We start from the raw sequence: 17,349 nt of genomic DNA, 5'->3' as shown, positions 1-17,349 counted from the left end.
CTGGCTGAGGTCCACTTTCAAGGTTTAAAGCTTCCAGCATTTCTCATAAAAACTCTCCACTGGGTGAGAGAAAAGACGGAATAAAGGAGGGTGAGAGGAAACTGGGGACATTGGTGGAAGGAAATGCACACTGGTGAAGGTTGTTGTATCTATAATGATTGCAACTCAAGATGAACAACTTTATTACTGTGAGAAAAAAAAACCTGTAATATGAGCAACTTTGTAACTACACTGTTTAAATAAAGTAAAAAAAAAAATCTCCATCTCTTTACTCCCTGTGCTTTACCCAGAAAGCAAGTGATATTAGATTTGAGGGCACAAGAAAAGATCCCAGAGCCACACAGGAGAAAAGCAGGAGTGGGCAGTGGGATGCCAGGGGGTAGTCTCCAGACTCTGGGCCTCCCCAGGTCCCCACCTGAGCGGTTATGCAGCTCCCTGCTGATGCCCCCCACTCCACTGGAGCCGCTGGAAGAATGAGGTGAATGGTTGAAGTTTCCAGAGTTGGTGGGAGAGGTGGGGCTTCTGGAGAGAGACGGAAATTTTACCGGCCTGACGGGGGTCTGCAAGAGTAAGGGAACATCAGGGTGAGGGGTCCTTGTTTTCTCCTCAGATCAGAGTCACAACGTTAGAGTGTGGGTGTGTGCACGGAGTACAGTTGGCTCACCCCAGCTCAGACCCTCAGGAGCCTCGAAGGGGTCTGAGTTCCAGCAAGTATTCACCTCCAAATGAGGCAAAACCCATCCTGCCCAGCCTTGACTGGACAGACTTCATGGTCACCCCAGCTCAGGAGATGGCCTGTCACAAGCACCCCCTGAGAGCGAGTGCAGACCCATTCCCAGACACACATATATATATATCCTGTATGCATACATACCATGCACACAGCCCAAAGAGCCTCCACACACCCTGCACACGTATACACAGCATAGGCACAGACTCCACACACACCCCACACATACATTGAGCACAGACCTTGTAGACCCCCCCCAATCACACACCACCCACACAAACCCCCCACACATACTACCTGCACACAAACACCCACATGCACACCACACCTACTACACACACTCTTTGCACATGCTGACAGATACCCACCACGACATACATACCCTTCATATATATACATACATACATGTGATATACACGGTATATCACATGCAGTCAGTAGGCATGAGAACTCATTCATGTGAGTACAGGGAAATGCCAGCAGAACCTAGCTGCCTCCTAGTGCTCATTCCCAGCACAGACTGAGTCACCCTACATGGGGGTCAGGATGGGAGCCCAGCACCTGCTTTCTGGTTCCAACTGTCCCCACCAAACCCACCAACTGTCTGGTCCCACATGTCCTCACCAAACCCAAATCCAAACTGGATATTCTGCCAAGGGCTTCCCCTCTGTTCACAGTGCATGGGAGAAGGAGGGACTGCGTTGCAGCTGTGTTCCTCAGAACAATAGGTTCAGGGGACTGGGACACCAACTTTCATACCGTTCACTCCAATCGCTTATTTGACGTGATATTGTCAGTTGATGGGCTGATGACTCACACTAGGGCCTGAGAATGTGGTGTCGCTTGGGACCTTGTAGAACTAGGGATCACCAGGGCCACCCCAGAGTATCATGGGGGCCTCCAGAACCCCACATCATGGTGCTTGGTGGGACATGTGGTACCCCATATAAACTGGGATCAGCCATATGCAAGGCATGTGCCCTAATGTACTATGTGCCCTATGTACTATGTGCCCTATGTACTACCTTCTCGGCTCTCATCTATGGCAATCACATAATGTCCTTCATGTCCTTTACATAATACATGTCCTTTTGGTACACTCCTTTCCTCACCTTAGATTAGCCCAACCTGAGCTCCTCATTGAGAGAAAAGATTGATACCCACCTGCTGTGAGGCTTACTTACAGTGTCTGTGTCCCTTCCCCCTGTAGGATGGCCTCTGCTGGCTCTCTGTGGTGGCACCGTCTTTGTGGGCTCAACCTTCCCACTATGGCCAGTTCGGGACCCATTAGAGCTCCACAGCTCAAAGCTGGAAGGAGGTAAGAAAGGGGGGATGACGGCCTTCAGTTTGTCACTTGGAAGTCGGGTGAAGGGGGCTCCATTCCGAAGCTGGAAAACATGGGGCAGAGGTGAGAGCAACCAGGAGGAACACTCCTGCAATGTCTGGCACTGCTGAAAACAATCCCAGTCTCTGCCTGTGTCCAAGCCAGACACAAGTGCTGTCCCCATCCCATCTCTGGCCCCTGAGCTGATCCCATGGCCACTGTGTCAGCTCCAGGCTACTCTGTAATAGAACTGAAGCAGCAATATTAGAGTGAAGAGGGGAGCAGGCAGGGGCTAAGAGGTAGCATAGGGGTAAAGGCACTTGTTTTGCAGGTGGCTCATTCTAATTTTTTTTTTTTTTGGCTTTTGGGCCACACCCGTTGACGCTCAGGGGTTACTCCTGGTTATGCGCTCAGAAATTGCACCTGGTGGGGCCGGAGAGATAGCATGGAGGTAAGGCGTTTGCCTTTCATGCAGAAGGTCGGTGGTTTGAATCCAGGCATCCCATATGGTCCCCTGAGCCTGTCAGGAGTGATTTCTGAGCATAGAGCCAGGAGTAACCCCTGAGTGCTGCCTGGTGTGACCCAAAAACAAAAACAGAAAGGAAGGAAGGAAGGAAGGAAGGAAGGAAGGAAGGAAGGAAGGAAGGAAGGAAGGAAGGAAGGAAGGAAGGAAGGAGAGAGGGAGGAAGGGAGGGGGGAGGAAGGGAGGGAGGGGGAGGGAGGGAGGGAGGGAGGGGGAGGTGAGGGAGGGAAGGAAGAAAGGAAGGAGGGAGGGAGGGAGGGAAGGAAGGAAGGAAGGAAGGAAGAAAGAAAGAAAGAAAGAAAGAAAGGAAGGAAGGAAGGAAGGAAGGAAGGAAGGAAGAAAGAAAGAAAGAAAGAAAGAAAGAAAGAAAGAAAGAAAGAAAGAAAGAAAGAAAGAAAGGAAGGAAGGAAGGAAGGAAGGAAGGAAGGAAGGAAGGAAGAAGGAAGGAAGGAAGGAAGGAAGGAAGGAAGGAAGGAAGGAAGGAAGGAAGGAAGGAAGGAAGGAAGGAAGGAAGGAAGAAAGAAAGAAAGAAAGAAAGAAAGAAAGAAAGAAAGAAAGAAAGAAAGAAAGAAAGAAAGAAAGAAAGAAAGAAAGAAAGAAAGAAAGAAAGAAAGAAAGAAAGAAAGAAAGGAAGGGGGCCGGGCGGTGGCGCTAAAGGTAAGGTGCCTGTCTTGCCTGCGCTAGCCTTGGACGGACCGAGGTTCGATCCCCCGGTGTCCCATATGGTCCCCCAAGCCAGGAGCAACTTCTGAGCACATAGCCAGGAGTAACCCCTGAGCGTTACCGGGTGTGGACCAAAAATAAAAAAAAAAAAAAGAATTTTATAAGGGGCCGGGTAGGTGGCGCTGGAGGTAAGGTGTCTGCCTTGCAAGCGCTAGCCAAGGAAGGACCTCGGTTCGATCCCCGGCGTCCCATATGGTCCACCCAAGCCAGGGGCGATTTCTGAGCACATAGCCAGGAGTAACCCCTGAGCGTCAAACGGGTGTGGCCCAAAAACCAAAAAAAAAAAAAATGAACGAAAGAAAGAGAGAGAGAGAGAGATCGAGTGAAAGAAAGAAAGAACGAAAGAAATAAAGAAAGAAAGAAAGAAAGAAAGAAAGACAGAAAGAAAGAAAGAAAGAAAGAAAGAAAGAAAGAAAGAAAGAAAGAAAGAAAGAAAGAAAGAAAGAAAGAAAGAAAGAAAGAAAGAAAGAAAGAAAGAAAGAAAGAAAGAAAGGGGCCCGGAGAGATAGCACAGCGGCGTTTGCCTTGCAAGCAGCCAATCCAGGACCAAAGGTGGTTGGTTCGAATCCCGGTGTCCCATATGGTCCCCCGCGCCTGCCAGGAGCTATTTCTGAGCAGATAGCCAGAAGTAACCCCTGAGCAACGCCGGGTGTGGCCCAAAAACCAAAAAAAAAAAAAAAGAAAGAAAGAAAGAGAGAGAGAAAGAAAGAAAGAAAGAAAGAAAGAAAGAAAGAAAGAAAGAAAGAAAGAAAGAAAGAAAGAAAGAAAGAAAGAAAGAAAGAAAGAAAGAAAGAAAGAAATAAAGAAAGAAAGAAAGAAAGAAAGAAAGAAAGAAAGAAAGAAAACACCTGGCTTGGGGAACCATATGGGATGCTGGGGGGAACCGTGGTCCATCCTAGGTTAGCACGTGCAAGGCAAATGATCTACCACTTGCGCCACCGCTCTGGGCCCAACTCTGGTTTAATCTCCTTACATGGCCCCTGAATCCCACTAGGAGTTATCTCTGAGCACTTATGGGATGACCCAAAAAACTAAAAATATTTTTAAAAAAAGATTAAAAGAAAAAAAGATGGAAACTAGGCTGAGCAGACTGAGAGTCAAGACAAAACTTGGGGATGCTGGGTGAGTTGAGAGGGTCTGTCTTAAGAAAGAAGCCCTTCAGCTGGGCCCACAGGCCAATGCAGGCTGGCAGAGAGCAGAAGAAAAACAAGGCCCCTTACCCTAGGGAGAGAAGGAGAATAGCAGCAGGTGAAGTGCTCAGTGGGAGACCCATGCCAGCATGAGGTGAAGTAGGAAGCACCCTCCCCACCCTCTTCAGCCCAACTGTTGACTCAATTGACTGTCTTTTTAGTTTTAAAAATAGGCTTCTTTTTAGTTTTATGTTTGGGCCACATTGGTGGTACGCAGGGCTTACTCCTGGCTCTGTGTTTAGGAGTCACTCCTGGTAGAGTTTGGGGGACACTATAGGATGCCAGAGATCAAACCCATGTCATAAGGCAAATGCTACTATGCTCTAGCCCCAACCCCTGAAAATAGGGTTTGAGGTTAATCTAAAACCCACACAGTGAAGATGGAGGATCGCCGAGGAAAAGCATTCCCAGTGCTGGCAAACTTTAATTAAGGCAAGACACTGAAGTGGGCGGCAGATGGTGCTTTGCAGGGATGGGCATCCCACAGCGAAACCTGCCTCAGGAGCCGGGTGGGGTGCAGCTCAGCAAGGAGGGTTGCAAGGGCCACTGGGCAGGATGCCGGCCATTGACCATCTGCCCATGGCAGGCAGGAGGGCACGAGCACCTCTACAGGGTCTGAGGAGAGGGCACAGGAGCCTGGAGGGGGGAGCTGGGTATCCTGTTACCCCACTCTGGCTCCCAGGAACTTTGCTGATGTTCTTTCTCTTGCAGACCTCAGCAACACCTCCAGAATATAGGGAGTGTAGCAGGGATGCAGGACAGGAAGAGAACAGAACAGACAGGCAATACTCTTTGTGTGTGTGAGACTAAAGCAGTAACTTTCAATCTTTTTTCACACCTCTCTGTGGACTGCCATCTGTAAACCACTGGCCTGAACTTTCTGGAAAGCATTGACATTCACCACCTTGTACCTAGGACTTTTTTGGACCATACCTGGTTGTGCTTAGGGCTTACTCCTGGCTCTGTGCTCAACAATCACTCCAGGTGGGGCTCAAGGGACCATAGAGGGTACTGGAGATTGAACCTAGGTTGGCTACCCTACCCACTGCACTACCATTCCATTCCCAGCCCAGGAATTTCTAGATAGTTATCACAAGGAAATCAGACAAGAGGGGGAGACTGTGTCATGAAGGTATTTCACACACACACACACACACACACACACACACACACACACACACACACCCTCTGCCCCTCCTCTGCTGTTCACACAGCAAAAAATGTAGCAGGTCAGATGTGGACAAGGACAAAAGGGCATTGGCTTTTGTGAGTCTGCAACCAGCTGGCAGGAGGACGGAGAAGAACTGAGCTTCCAGGCACACAGCAGCAGCTACCTTGGGTGTTCATTATCTGTGATGTGACAGTGACTGCCATTGTCATCAGTGTTAAAAGACAGTCAGGGAAATGCTCAGTAAATATACGGCCCCAAACCTGAGCTACAGTGACAACTAGGTGGGTGATGGAGTGATTCTGTGTTCTTCACACCGAGACTGTCTCCCCCAGTGCTTGAGGAACAAACAGCATTTCTATGCTCATAGGAGAGCAATCACTGCTATTGAACGTGACTATCAGACTCTAGGCAGTAAGAGCTCCCCTAGTTGGTATGTAAATACCCTGAGTGACACCTCTGGTGTGGCTACCTGGGAGAGGAGGGAGGATCCATGTCAGGAAACAGGCAGGTATACACCGATAGATCTATGCAAGACACAAGTTGGTCTGTGGGTACTGAGGGAGGCTGTGGGTATCTGTGCTAGCCTCGGCTCATTTATCCTCTGCAATGTCGCCCTCTCCTGACCATCCTGAGATATAGCGATCAGCCCAGAAACCAGAATCCAGCCAGGAAGCTTCTGAGGAGCAAGATGTCCAGAGATGGGAAGTGACAGGCCCTCAACCAGTCTGCAGGTCAGCAAGAGCTGCTGCTGTAGGCATGGCTCTGATAAGGACATTTCTGGGGATTCTAGAATGTAAGAAACTTTAAAATATGAGCTTTAGGGGCCGGAGAGATAGCATGGAGGTAAGGCATTTGCCTTTCATGCAGAAAGTCATCAGTTTGAATCCCAGCATCCCATATGATCCCCAGTGACTGCCAGGAGCAATTTCTGAGCATGGAGCCAGGAGTATCCCCTGAGCACTGTTGAGTGTGACCCAAAAACCACACACAAAAAAGGCAAAACAAAATATGGGCTTTAGAGATAGTACAGCAGGTAGGGCATTTGACTTGCACGCGTCTAACCTAGGACAGACCACGGTTCGATCCCCTAGCATCCCATATGATTCCCCAAGCCAGGAATGATTTCTGAGTGCATAGCCAAGAGTAACCCCAGAGTGTCACCAGGTGTGGCCCAAAAAGCAAAACAAAAAAAAAATGGGGGTGGGCTTTAGAGATAATACAGTAGATAAGGCATTTGACTTGCAATATGGTCAAGTGGGTTCTATCCCTGGGATCCCAAATGATCTCCTGAGCACCATCAGGGGTGATTCCTGAATGAAGAGCCAGGAGTATTGCCTTCCATGGCCTCCAAACAAAACTAAACAAAATTATGAATCATGCAATGTGTTTATGTGGCTGGATCTGGAGAGAATTATGCTGAGTATAGTCAGAAGGAGAGGGACAGGCATAGAATTATCTCTCATACATAGAGTTTAAAGAATCATTGTAGAGGAATAACAAATGCTCAGAGGCAACAGACACTTCGAACTGGGCTCCAATAGGAAGTTTAACACAGGGGAGGGATGAGAAGGGATAGGAGAGAGGGGAGGAAGAAGACACTGGGAAAAGGGTGCAGGGAAGGGGACCCTGGTGGAGGGTGTGGTGCTGGTGCATGTTATGCATGAAACCCTGTCAGTCACAGAACTGTAAACTATGGTGGCTAAAATAAAATACAAAAATATTTATTTTAGGGCCAGAAAAATAACACAGCAGTAGGGTGTTTGCCTTGCATGCATGCGGCCAACCTGGGAATGACCTGGGTTTGATTTCTGACATCCCAGATGGTTCCCCAAGCCTGCCAGGAGCGATTTCTGAATGTAGATCCAGGAGTAACCCAAGTGCCGCCAGGTGTGTGCCCCCAGTAACAAAACAAAAAGAAAACAAAACAAAAACAAAAAGAAATATTTATTTATAAAAGCAGGTGTGAGACTAAAGTAAAAAATTCTGTGCTAAAAAAAATTCTGTGCTGGGGTCGTAGGAGTGGCAGAATCGGTAGGGCATTTGTCTTGCACACAGCTGACCTAGGACAGACCGTAGTTCAAACCCTCAGCATCCCATGTGGTCCCCCAAGCTAGGAGTGATTTCTGAGCACATAGCCAGGAGTAACCCCTGAGCGTCACTGGGTGTGGCCCAAAAACCAAAACCAAAACCAAAAACGAAAACAAAAAACCTATTCTTACAAAGGATAATCTGTAGATGGCCTGCTAAATGCCTCCCCTATTTTCCACACTCCTGAATATTGAGGACACCTGGCTCCCTGGAACAGAATCTTCATTCTCCAGACCCTTAAAAGTGTGGCCATGAGACTGAATTCTAGTGAACATAATGAAAGACGAAGCCAAGATAGGGCCGGAATACAGTGGGTAGGGTACTTGCCTTGCACATGGCTGGGCTGACCTAGGTTCAAACCTCATATGATCCTCTAAGCCCACCAGGAGTGATCCCTGAGTCACCAGGAGTAAGTCCTGAACACCACCAGGAAAATGTCTTAACAGGGTGGCATGTACCCAGACTGCCCTCATCTTTCAGGGGAAGTGAATTGTGGATAGGAAGGGACAGAGCTGTGGCAGCCATCTTGGCCTTAAGAAGCTGCTAAGCTGGGCGGCCTGTTGCGAGAAGGAAGCTAGGCCCCCAGCTCCACAGAACCAAGTGTCAGTCTTGCATGGACTTGCAACATAAATGCAGCTGCATCCTCAGTCGCAGTGATCCAGGGGTCCCTGTTATTTAGAGCTGGGCTGATGCTGATGCACCATGAGGCTGTAGAGATTGGGGCTCTCTCAGGTAGGGACAGTTGACTCCCTCCCCCAGGCTTCCTGTAACTAAATCAGTTTATTGTTGTTCATCAATTCTTCCCTGCCACAGTTCTCTGCCCCAGCCTCAGTAGCACACTCCTAGGAATGTGGCCCAGGCTTGACATCTGCTGACTGTGCCCCAGTACACCTCATCCTATAGTGCAGGGTTGACCTGTCTCATTCTGAGCCAGTGCTGGACCTTCATCATAGTCTGAGATAGATGGACCCCACTGGGCACCCACTCACATTCTATTTCATCTATAAAAAGCCCACAGTCCCCAAACACATCAGTCAACTCAGAACTGCACCCTGAGAAACCCCCACTCACCATGGTGGTCAGTAACACGTCTTCCTTTTCTCCCCTTATGATCCCAAGACCTGAGAAACAGAAAGAACTTTCCTGAAATGGCCTCCTCTAGCTCATCATCAGGAAATTCATCCATCAGGAAAACTACCTGTTCCGAGTGATGAAATATGAACTTGTTACCCAGAGAGTGGGGAAGTATTTCAGAGGGATTTTGGCACGTGACTGGCTTTAGACAGATTAGAGTCTGTCTCCAATGTGGTGCCAAATGGGTCAGGCCAGATGTGGGACAGCAGCCGGAGAATGGATGGAGCCATCCACATAGGAGTCTCTCCTACACCTGGGAAGACATCCATCTCTGCATCTTTGGGGCTCTGACATCTATCTCCCACTAAATCACCCACTTTCCAGCACTTTCAGAGCATGAGTCCACCCAGTCCGATCACCAGGAAGCTCTTTGCTGAAAGGGAAGCATGCCATGGCCAATCTTCTAGCCCTTGGCCTGGGTTGCCTGCAGCTCACCTGGCAGTCACCCTGAAGCAGTGCTGGGCCAGCCTAAGTCTCTTCTCTGTCAGTCACTTGGTGCCTGCCCCATGCCAAGACCATTTCCCTGCTAATCTTCTGGGGGTGGGGATACAGCAATTAGCAGAAGACACAGGTTTGGCCATGATGGACTTGCTACCATGCAGACAGCTACCCTCTTACCCTTATCTTTGGCAGTGGTGGCCACATCAGGGAGCACTGAGTGGCTTGTCTTGTCCTGGGGAGGTGCCCGCATGGTGGAGTCCAGGGCAGGCTCAGGGTCATCACAGAAGGGAAGTGGTTGGTTGTTGGACAGCCCACGGGGTAGTGTCTGCATCAGTTTGAGCTTTCGGAAGCGGTTGGACATCCGGCTCCACCAGGACTGTGTGGGGAGGATAGTGCCAGTCAGGTCAGAGCCCTGGGGGAAGTGACTGCTCCTTGGCTGGCATTACTAGCCCAGTGGAGTATCCCTATTGCCCTTATCCAGTTAGGCTTCCTGACTGCTTAAGCTCTACATCGAGTCAGAGACAGACAAGCCAGCAACAGACAGATGGACACAAGAAGTCAGGATAGATACTATCTCTGACAGTATATATAAAGGACAGACAGACATAATTAAATAGACTGGAACAGACACTCATCAGAGACAGACAGATGGACCCTAGTCAGGGACAGACATATAGACACAAATCAGGGACAGATACTAATCAGGGATAGACATAATTAGTCAGGAACAAACAGACACAATGAGTCAGGAACAGATACTAGTTGGGGATAGATAGATGGAAGACTGACACAACGAGTCAGGAACAAACAGACACAAGAGGTCAGGGACAGATAGACACAATGAGTCAGGGACAGAGAGACACAGACAAACGCAGTGAATCAAGGACAGACAGAATAGACACAGCAAGTCAGAGATAGAGAAACATTGGGCCAGAGAAATAGCACAGTGGTAGGGCATTTCCCTCCATGCAGCCAACCCAGGAGATGGTGGTTCAATTCCCGACATCCCATATGATCCCCAAGCCTGCCAGAAGTAATTTCTTTTTTTTCTTTTTCTTTTTCTTTTTTTTTTTTTTTTGTTTTGTTTTTGTTTTGTTTCTGGGTCATACTTGGCGGCGCTTGCCAGGTGTGATTTCTGAGCACAGAGCCAGGAGTAAACCCTGAGCTCTACCGAGCCAAATCCCCCCCCGCCTTCCCCCAACCCCCCCAAAAAAGATAGACAAACAGCCAGGGACAAAAAGTCAAAAAGAGTCAGGGATAGATGAACATTGAGTCAGAGACATACGGGAAGAGACCACACCAAACAACTTAACATGTATCACTTTATGACTTCCTCCCTGGGACAGCAGGAGGTATTAAATGGTGTCCCCCCTAGAGAACACAACAGGCACTCTGCAATACTGGAGAGTCCTATCTCCAATGACAGCTCAGGGGGAGACGGGGGATAGGAAGACTGAGGATAATGTTGGTTTTGTTTTGTTTTGTTTTTGGGCTACACCCAGTGGCACTCAGGGGCTAATCCTGGCTCTACACTCAGAAATTGTCCTGGCAGGCTCAGGGGACCATATGGGATGCCAGAGATCGAATCCTGGTCTAGCCTAGGTTGGCTGCGTGCAAGACAAATGTCCCACCACTGTGCTATATCACACTGGCCCTGAGATTGGGGATAATGAAGGGAACCCTGCACAGAGCACTGAGGAAGAATCCAGAGCTAGACAAGAGCCCCATGGGGTATGGCTGTAGCTCTGGAAAGGGCTGGGCACCCATAATGTGGGAAAACAAGTGTGACTTCTAGCAAGAAGAGCAGGTAAGGACGGTGAGAAATTCAAGGAGAAACAGACAGAGAAAAGCAGCTGGTGTCTGGTCTGGGGACTTCCAGGAATAAGCAGATAGGAAACTGTGGACCCAGGGAGACCCAGAAAGGTGTAGTAGGCAAATGTATCCCCTGCTGAGGCAGTGGTCCAGGAAATTATATTTCCAAGGCCTGTTCAGATGTTCCACATCTGCAGTGTGAGTCCATACAATATGGGTACATCTGCAGTGTGAGGCCACAAAATCTGTACAAAATCCATTTCTCCTGGAAGGAAAAAAGAGGAGACCTGCCAACACACACCCACATTCTGGCACAGCAGCCTCTGCTTCAGGTCAGGACTGCCTATCTTCCTCTGTTCCCCTCATGTGATCGCTCTTACTCCCCCTTTCCTTATCCTCCACTCCACCATCAGCTTATACCAGCAGATGCCCGGCCACCCTCCCTGTGGCCACGGGATGCAGGAAAGGCCAACCTTCAGGCCACCCTTGTCATCAGGCAATGTGGGGGCGTTCCAGAGCTGGTGGGCCTTGGCGTGGGGTGGTGGTGGTGGGCAGCTGGGCCGGCCTTTGTCCTTATTCACCTGCATGCACACAGATGCCAACAGCCGAACAAGCTCCGTGTCTAGGGGCATACAAAGAAGGGAATGACTTACAAGCAAGTCAGCTAGCTGTCTGTGAGGAAAGGATCCCAGAACACTCCTACAAGCCTGAGAACTCACTCTCAAAGTCTGTTACTGGGGATCAATACACTTGTCTCTGCCTCATCTCCAAAAGGCAACCCTGAGGCTGGGGACAGAGCCTGTTTCACCAACCCTCAAACTGAAGGTTGGTTGGGGTGGGGGGTAGTGCAGACCTTGCAGCTAAGGCTCAGAGGCCAGAAGCTGGGTAACTGGGTCAATCACACAGCCTCTCAGCACCATCATCAAAGGGGGACCCTCCTCATGCCCACCGCAGAGATAGTCTGTGGGATTGGGGATAACTCCTGAACTATGGCAAATGTGGCAGCAAAGCAAGGATATATTAGTTATTAGTATTCAGGTGACTGAGAAAGGCAACCGCCAATATTGAGAAGAAAACTCTATGAACTGCAAACAGAATCCTTCTCTTGATGATTGTTTCTTTTTGCTCTCTGCAGGTGTTCAATAATTAGCACGTTTCTTCAGAAATGTCACTGAAACCGTTTTCATTCATTCTTTTTTCATTTTAAAAAATGTCATTAACACCTCCCCCCCATTGAGAACAAATGGATTCCACCCCTGGCAGTTGGAGTCTTGGGAGCAGGCAGGAGAGGGGAGTGGAAGAGGGACACTAGAAGACTGGCTCTGACACCAAATTATCTGAGGAAAGTATGTGTGTGGCAGGGAGTGTCCACTGAGCAAGCGTTATAGGTGTACATGAGTGTCTGCGAGAGTGACTGTGAGCAAGAATAGCTGTGTGTGTGCATTATTGTGTCAGAGATTAAGAGTGAGATGGGGCCGGGAAGGTGGCGCTAGAGGTAAGGTGTCTGCCTTGCAAGCGCTACCATAGGACGGACAGCGGTTCAATCCCCCGGCGTCCCATATGGTCCCCCCAAGCCAGGGGCAATTTCTGAGCATATAGCCAGGAGTAACCCCTGAGCGTCAAATGGGTGTGGCCCAAAAAAAAGAGTGAGCAAGACCATGACTATGAAAGCAGATATAAGATTACATAGTTTGGGGCCGGAGAGATAGCATAGAGGTAAAAGCATTTGCCTTGCATGCAGAAGGACGGTGGTTCAAATCCTGGCATCCCAGATGGTCTCCCAAATCTGCCAGGAGCGATTTCTGAGCGTAGAGCCAGGAGTAACCCCTGAGCGCTGCTGGGTGTGACCCAAAAACCAAAAAAAAGAAAGGAAGGAAGGAAGGAAGGAAGGAAGGAAGGAAGGAAGGAAGGAAGGAAGGAAGGAAGGAAGGAAGGAAGGAAGGAAGGAAGGAAGGAAGGAAGGAAGGAAGGAAGGAAGGAAGGAAGGAAGGAAGGAAGGAAGGAAGGAAGGAAGGAAGGAAGGAAGGAAGGAAGGAAGGAAGAAAGAAAGAAAGAAAGAAAGAAAGAAAGAAAGAAAGAAAGAAAGAAAGAAAGAAAGAAAGAAAGAAAGAAAGAAAGAAAGAAAGAAAGAAAGAAAGAAAGAAAGAAAGAAAGAAAGAAAGAAAGAAAGAAAGAAAGAAAGAAAGAAAGAAAGAAAGAAAGAAAGAAAAAGAAATGGAGGGCCCGGAGAGATAGCACAGCTGCATTTGCCTTGCAAGCAGCCGATCCAGGACCAAAGGTGGTTGGTTCGAATCCCGGTGTCCCATATGGTCCCCCGTGCCTGTCAGGAGCTATTTCTGAGCAGACAGCCAGGAGTAACCCCTGAGCACCGCCGGGTATGGCCCAAAAACCAAAAAAAAAAGAAAAAGAAAAAGAAAAAAATGGAGAGTGGGCAACACGGAGGATAGGAGTGGGCAGGGGAGTGTGTGGGCACGCTTGCCTATGGGGACAGATGTGAAACTGTGTGTGTGAGAGCGGTAGAGTACATGTGTGAGGGCACATGCATATATCTTTGTGTGTGTGTGTGTGTGTGTACTGCTGACTGTGGGACATTTGCGTATGAGTACATGACAGTGCATGTGAGTGTTAAGTGTGTAAGAGTGTGTGTGCCCCTACATGTGGGCATGTATGTATAGGGGTGAGTGTGTGAGTATATTAATGTGCGAGTATATGCATATGTGTGCCCATGTGTATGAATAAATGTGTATGAGTTTGTATATTATTAGTGTGTTAAAGTGTGTTCTGTGAGTAGATGCCGGTCCTGGAATGTTTCTACATGCATAACAACAGGGATGGCCTAAGTTAGCCTCTCCTGTCTCCCTCAGATCTGGAGAGGGCAGCCCAAGCTATTAAGCATGGCACATGTATGGGATCTGGCACAGGGTGGCAAAGAGACAGATGCCAACTGTGAGACCTGAGCAGAGAGTGCAGCAATCCCCTATATTTGAAGTGAATCTTGGGGTCTGGGTGACCTTCCAGTCCCATATACAGCTCCACACACTCACACTTTCTGAGATGAACCAAAACCCTGGGCCATCCTAGGAAACATGGGGCCTGAGGTGGGAGCTGGGGAAGAAATGCTGCTGGTAGTTAGGAAGGGACTAGGAGAGGCAGTGAGCTAATTTTCTAAGGGAGTCTGGAGGCAGAGGCCTGGCTGTAGCAATAAGTCCACAGATCAGAAGAGTTTCAACTAATCCTTTCAGAGCCGACTTACACCCAATAGGAGATGACAAATGAGAGACTCTGTGCCTTATCCCAAAAACTGGCCTGGCATAGGAGGGGCTGGAGGGGATCAGCAGATGCCAGCTGGGGGCAGCGGAGGTAGGGCTGATGATGGGTTGCCCTCAGTGCGGTACACATGGACCCCATAAACAATGAACTGAGTGGGGGGGGGCAGTACCCAAACTTGGTTCTGCTGCCAGGCTCACTGTGTACTTAGCCACTCTGTTCCTGGACTCTGTGCAGCAAATGAGAGTGGACACAGGACCTGCCAGCTAACACCCAGCTCAGACTTTGGGTACTGCTGGTTCCAGCAGAGAATAACTGGTTCCAGGGAGAATAACTGGTGGAAGGCCACATGGTCAGCTCTGGAGCCTGAGAGTGGCCTCTAGAGAGGAAGTGTGGGGACTGTGCTTCCCCACCCTAGAGAGGCACTGTGAATCGGCAGCTTCCACTGCAGCAACCCACCAGGATCACTGAGCAGCATCACCAGGTCAAAAGCTGTGTACCCGTTCTTTGCACGCAGAGTCACGTCGGCCCCTTGGTTCAGCAGATACTTAACTATTTCCTTATTCCTGGGGAGGAAGGAAAAAGTATCAGACCTGCTAAAAACAAAAGCAAGCACGGCTCTTCTCCCAGACAGCAAGAAGGAAGGCTTTCTATAATGAAGATCTCCAGTCACCTCGGACCCTACATGCTCCTTCCCATGGGCACTCTGACAACTGGGTACTTAACACAGGCAAAGAAAGCCCACATAGGCCTCATGCCAAGCCCCCACCTCTACCCCCAAAGCAACCTGGCAGCTCTTGAAGGCCCAGCCTAGAAGGAAGCCTGAGGTTGCTGAGAGAAGAAGATCGAAAAGTTCATGGTCACCTGCAGTGGAGCCCAGGAGAGTGTCCTAAATCTATGATCCCAACCCCATCCCTGCCACATGGCCAACCCTCCTCAGGAGGAGCCCATCCACAGGTAAGATGACCTGAAGATTCCTAGGGAGGCTAGCATGTGTCAGCAGGACCCAGTCAAATGAGTGTCACTGAGCAGAGGCACCAGGCAGGCATGGATGCTGATCCTTGAAGCATACTTCTCTGCCTGCAGGATGCCTGCGTGATACTTATTGGCCACATGCATGCAGCTGAGGTTCTGGGATAAGACATAACCTAGAAATCTGTGCCCAAGGTGTGGCAATGCAATGGACAATGCAGGCTATGCAGACCTCAGAGGCTGTTCACTGCAGCCTATCCCTAGGATTGGGTGGGTAGGAAGGGGATGCTGCACTTACCCATGGTAGGTGGCCTGCATAAGGGCCGTCCAGCCATGCACGCTGTCCTGCTTGTCCACATCAGCGTGTCGCTCCACCAGTAACTGCACCAGTGGCAGCTGCCCAGTGACAGCTGCCAGCATCAGTGGGGTGGCCCCGTCTCCATTGACCAGGTTCACATGGTTGGGGTCTTCATCGGCGATCTCTTTGACCATCTGGAAGTTCCCTGCAAGCATAGACACAGCCATCCTGGTGGCCTTTGGCCTTGAGCTCACGGACAGTCCTCCAGGCCACCACCTGCTTTCGGGGCTCACTCACACCAACAGCTGTGAATCAGTTCCTATCTAGGGAGGTGGGGCACAGAGGGATGGGCTACAGAGACAAGCACTCTCCCACACCCATTTCAAAACTTTCAGTCTGTTAGTGACAGTGACTACAGCTGGTTCTGAACAACAAGGAGAAAAGTGTTGGAGGGAGGATGAAAGCCCAAATCTCAGTTTTAATTAGAGATCCTGGAAGAGGACTAGAAAAGTATAACAGATAGGGCATTTGTCTTTCAGGTAGCGAACCCACATTTGATCCCCCTGACCCACATGGTCCCTCATGCACTGACAGGAGTAATTCCTTAATGCATAACCAGGAGTTAACCTCTGAGCACTGCTAGGTGTGTTCCCCCAAACAAAAACAAAGCAAAACAAAAAGATCCAGGATGGATTCTGAGAGGTAGGGTCTAGGTCAGAAAAAAAAATTTTAGGCCAAGCAGAGCCGGGACAGCGTGTGACTGCAGAAGTAGAGGAGGAATGGGAGAATATTTCTGTGTTCAGTACCATTATAATGCCCAGTACTGGGCCAGAAAGATAGTATAGAATGTAGTATAGCATAGTATAGCACTTGACTTGCATGCAGCTGACCTGAATTTTATTCTTGGCACTACAAAGGGTCTCCTGAGCCCAACCAGGAGTGATCCCTGACAGCAAAGCCAGGAGTAAGCTCTAAGCACAGCAGTGTAGCCCCAAAGACACACAATTAAAAATAAATAAAAATAAAAATAACCCCCAGCTTCCAGTCAGAAAGTCCCTTTTCTGGGGGTGGGGGGGGGGATGAATCTGGGAAAACCAGAAGGCCTTATTCAGAAGACTCTGGCTGACCTTGGAAAGGACCATGGGGGGGGGGCCTGGAAGAAGGTGGCCCCATGCTCAGGCATCTAAGGAGATTTTCTAAAGTGTTCACTTACCCATTTTCAATGCATGGAAAATATCGGGTCGATGCTTCTCTTCATCTGGGTAAATAAAGATTTTTATAAGTTAAATGGGGCAAGGTTCCATGGGACTGGAAAGTCACAAATCCACAACCACACAGCCGAGCTTTTAAAAGATGTATTTTTCAGAAAGCCATCTCATCAGGGCCTCGGTGATGAGTGCACCCTGGTAGACTGCAGCTAAATGTCAGAAAATCTCACAAAAGATCAAATAGCATTTGGGCATCCAAGCTCCAAAGTCCCGTCTCAGAGTAATGAAAAAATGAGTGTTGGGAGATGCTGAGTCTCTGGAGAAACTTTAGAGAATGGCAATGATTCTTTCCTCCTGATAACTGAAAGAGCCATCAAGAGATGAGAACAAAGCTGAGACTGGGCAACTGTTGTGTATATAAATATTTTAGGGGATTACTATGTTACTCACCCTAAACTGATTGATGAT

At 49.0% G+C, this 17,349-nt stretch overlaps 1 protein-coding gene across 1 annotated transcript in view; it reads right to left on the bottom strand.

Moving 5' to 3' along the window:
* ANKS6 (ankyrin repeat and sterile alpha motif domain containing 6) overlaps positions 1-17,349 on the bottom strand; it is a 54,264-nt gene that overhangs the window by 22,789 nt on the left and 14,126 nt on the right. Inside the window, exons 3-10 of the mRNA XM_049784139.1 lie at positions 16,887-16,931; positions 15,674-15,878; positions 14,863-14,969; positions 11,610-11,758; positions 9,502-9,700; positions 8,821-8,870; positions 1,915-2,118; positions 416-560 (exon numbers count right to left, since the gene is read on the bottom strand). Of these exons, the coding sequence (XP_049640096.1) occupies positions 416-560; positions 1,915-2,118; positions 8,821-8,870; positions 9,502-9,700; positions 11,610-11,758; positions 14,863-14,969; positions 15,674-15,878; positions 16,887-16,931 (1,104 nt within the window). The remainder of the gene's footprint in view (positions 1-415; positions 561-1,914; positions 2,119-8,820; positions 8,871-9,501; positions 9,701-11,609; positions 11,759-14,862; positions 14,970-15,673; positions 15,879-16,886; positions 16,932-17,349) is intronic.

The sequence above is a fragment of the Suncus etruscus genome, chromosome 1 (genome assembly GCF_024139225.1).
Source record: "Suncus etruscus isolate mSunEtr1 chromosome 1, mSunEtr1.pri.cur, whole genome shotgun sequence".
In the NCBI taxonomy this organism is placed as follows: Eukaryota; Metazoa; Chordata; class Mammalia; order Eulipotyphla; family Soricidae; genus Suncus; species Suncus etruscus.
The sequence above is the reverse complement of the archived record's forward strand: the minus strand, read 5'-3'. Positions and strand labels throughout refer to the sequence as shown.